Source organism: Salvelinus sp. IW2-2015, linkage group LG6.2 (genome assembly GCF_002910315.2).
Source record: "Salvelinus sp. IW2-2015 linkage group LG6.2, ASM291031v2, whole genome shotgun sequence".
Classification (NCBI taxonomy): domain Eukaryota; kingdom Metazoa; phylum Chordata; class Actinopteri; order Salmoniformes; family Salmonidae; genus Salvelinus; species Salvelinus sp. IW2-2015.
The window spans coordinates 24,682,227-24,684,462 of NC_036846.1; the positions used below are offsets into that span (position 1 = coordinate 24,682,227).

The 2,236-nt window shown below is 40.7% G+C and overlaps 1 protein-coding gene across 5 annotated transcripts in view; it reads right to left on the reverse strand.

Moving 5' to 3' along the window:
* Positions 1-2,236, reverse strand: part of LOC111966030 (zinc finger protein ZFP2-like) — a 99,347-nt gene that overhangs the window by 9,295 nt on the left and 87,816 nt on the right. For 2 of the 5 annotated variants that reach the window (XM_070444305.1, XM_070444310.1), the window contains exon 5: positions 1,574-1,822. The exons of the other annotated variants lie outside the window; for them this stretch is intronic. In XM_070444305.1, the coding sequence (XP_070300406.1) occupies positions 1,574-1,822 (249 nt within the window). The remainder of the gene's footprint in view (positions 1-1,573; positions 1,823-2,236) is intronic. 5 annotated transcript variants of the gene reach the window in all.

The window sequence follows — 2,236 nt, forward strand, 5'->3', positions numbered from 1 at the left end:
TGAAGGCTCGGCGGGGTTCCATGCCCCGTACCGACAGTAGAAGGGGTCCGGATATTGTAGCCGAGGAGTGGGCTTCAGGAGTAGCCCAGGAGCCCTAGCCGGAAGATGGGTCTAGCATGGGCTAGCTCCAGGCTAGTTGGTGCTTGCGCCGGGACGGAAACGTTAGCCAGGAGTAGTCAACCCGGTTTGCAGTTAGCTAGCTGCGATGGTCCAGATGAAAAGGTTCAGAGTTTGCTGTAGGAATCCGGGGATATGGAGAGAAAAATAGGTCCGGTATGCTTCTGGTTTGAAACGCGTTGTACGAACTGGCGAGAGCTTTCCAAGCTAAAGGTTAGCTGATGACCTCTAGCAGTGGTTAGCTGACTGATAGCTGGTAGCTAGTTAGCTAGCTAGCTTCAGTTGAGGTATTCCAGTTCGGAGGTAAATAGAAATACTTTAGGAAAAAAACAGATCCACACCACATTGGGTGAGGCGGGTTGCAGTAGAGTATTATGAAGTTGAGGTTTACGAAAAATATTAAAAAAGAATGCGAAGAAAAAGATATAAAAAGATATATACATGGGACGAGACAAAGACGTCTGACTGCTACGCCATCTTGGATACAGTTAATGGGTTAATGCATCATATGATAGAGGATAGAGTCACTCGTCACGTTCATATGCATGGCACAGTGGAGATACAACATGTTGCACAGGTCGGATAGTCTAGTAGCATGGGGAAATATTGTCTAGAGATGCTTTTTTCCAAGGCAGATTAGGGTTATAAATTGACTGGCCGGGCAGTGGGATAGCGGATGTGATAAATCTAATGGAAGTGCTAACAGGCATTATGCATGAATATTGGTGATAACTCCTTGCTATCAACCAATCAGCATCCAAACAACCCGTTTTATAATGTGACAAAGAGATTGGTAAATGATATAACACCCCGTTATAACATCTGGTATGCAGACACTTATGTAGCATGTAATAGAATAGGACATAAGTTGTCATGCAGACTGTGTAATAGCAGTTGTTATAACAGTAGACATTAGCGCATATGACAACAGGATAAACAGTCKTCTATAAACACCCATTATAAACTAGTTTCATTAGATTTTATGCCGTTACTCATTACTGTTGTTATATAGGTGTTATAAAAGGCTTTATTAACACATGACTAAGGACACCTACAGTAAAGTGTTACTCCAACTTCTCCTGATCGAAAAGCATTGTAGAGAATTGAAATTAGAATGAGTCTATTTCCTGAATTGACTGAAATTCAAGTGGAATTGACAGCAACCGTAGCAACTACAGACTCATTTCATAGAACTTCAGAACACTGGCAGTTTGTCTACTTCACTTCTTCAGTCTACACTCTGATAACTCCAGATAGCCCAGTGAATAAAACACATGCTGACAATACTGGTGTCAAACCATGCACGTCTCAGTAGCATGAAATAACATCTACCTTCTCATTGAAACAGTTCTACAGCAACTTTCAACGCACAGTATGAAGTTGAAACCAACAACAGTCTGGAGTTCTTCAGGGGTGTGTGAGTCAGATAACTTATCTAGATAGAATCTGTGCTTACCATGAGAAACAGATGTCCCAATCTTCTCCTCTTCTTCTTCATCTTTAATGTTGACATTCAGCTCCAGTGTTTGACTGCAGTCCTCCAGCTTCACTGATGCCATCTCTGGATCCTGCAGTGTAAACTGGGCTCCACTGTCACAATCAGGACCCAGTGACTGTAGGTTTGGAGTCAGTGTGGAAGGAGAGAGGCAGGCTGGGTTTGTCCTCACTGTTGATTTTACCGGCCTCAGACTTGACCTGAGTCGGCCTGTAGTTATAAAGAGAAACGGACAAAAGTTAGTCTTTTAGTTCTGGCACTTCCTTTATTCTCAAAAAATATATATATTTTTTTGTTCAATTATCTAATTTCAATAGACCGGGTAGCTAAACATTGACAASAAAACATTAATTCACATTAGACGAGTGCACACTTTAAATTACACGTAAAAAAATGTAACTTAAAAGTGCAACTGACAGCGTTTGTACTACCTTTCAGACATGAAAGTGACAGACAGACAATCATAATATCAGTAAAAAATATAAAATTCCCAGTTTATGCTACAAAACCAACTTCATAAGAGGTTTGACTCAACATTTCATGACACCAAGGCTGTTGGTAGAATAGATGGATGCAGTTCAATGAATAATTCATATAATTTACCAATACATTTATTTGATTTAA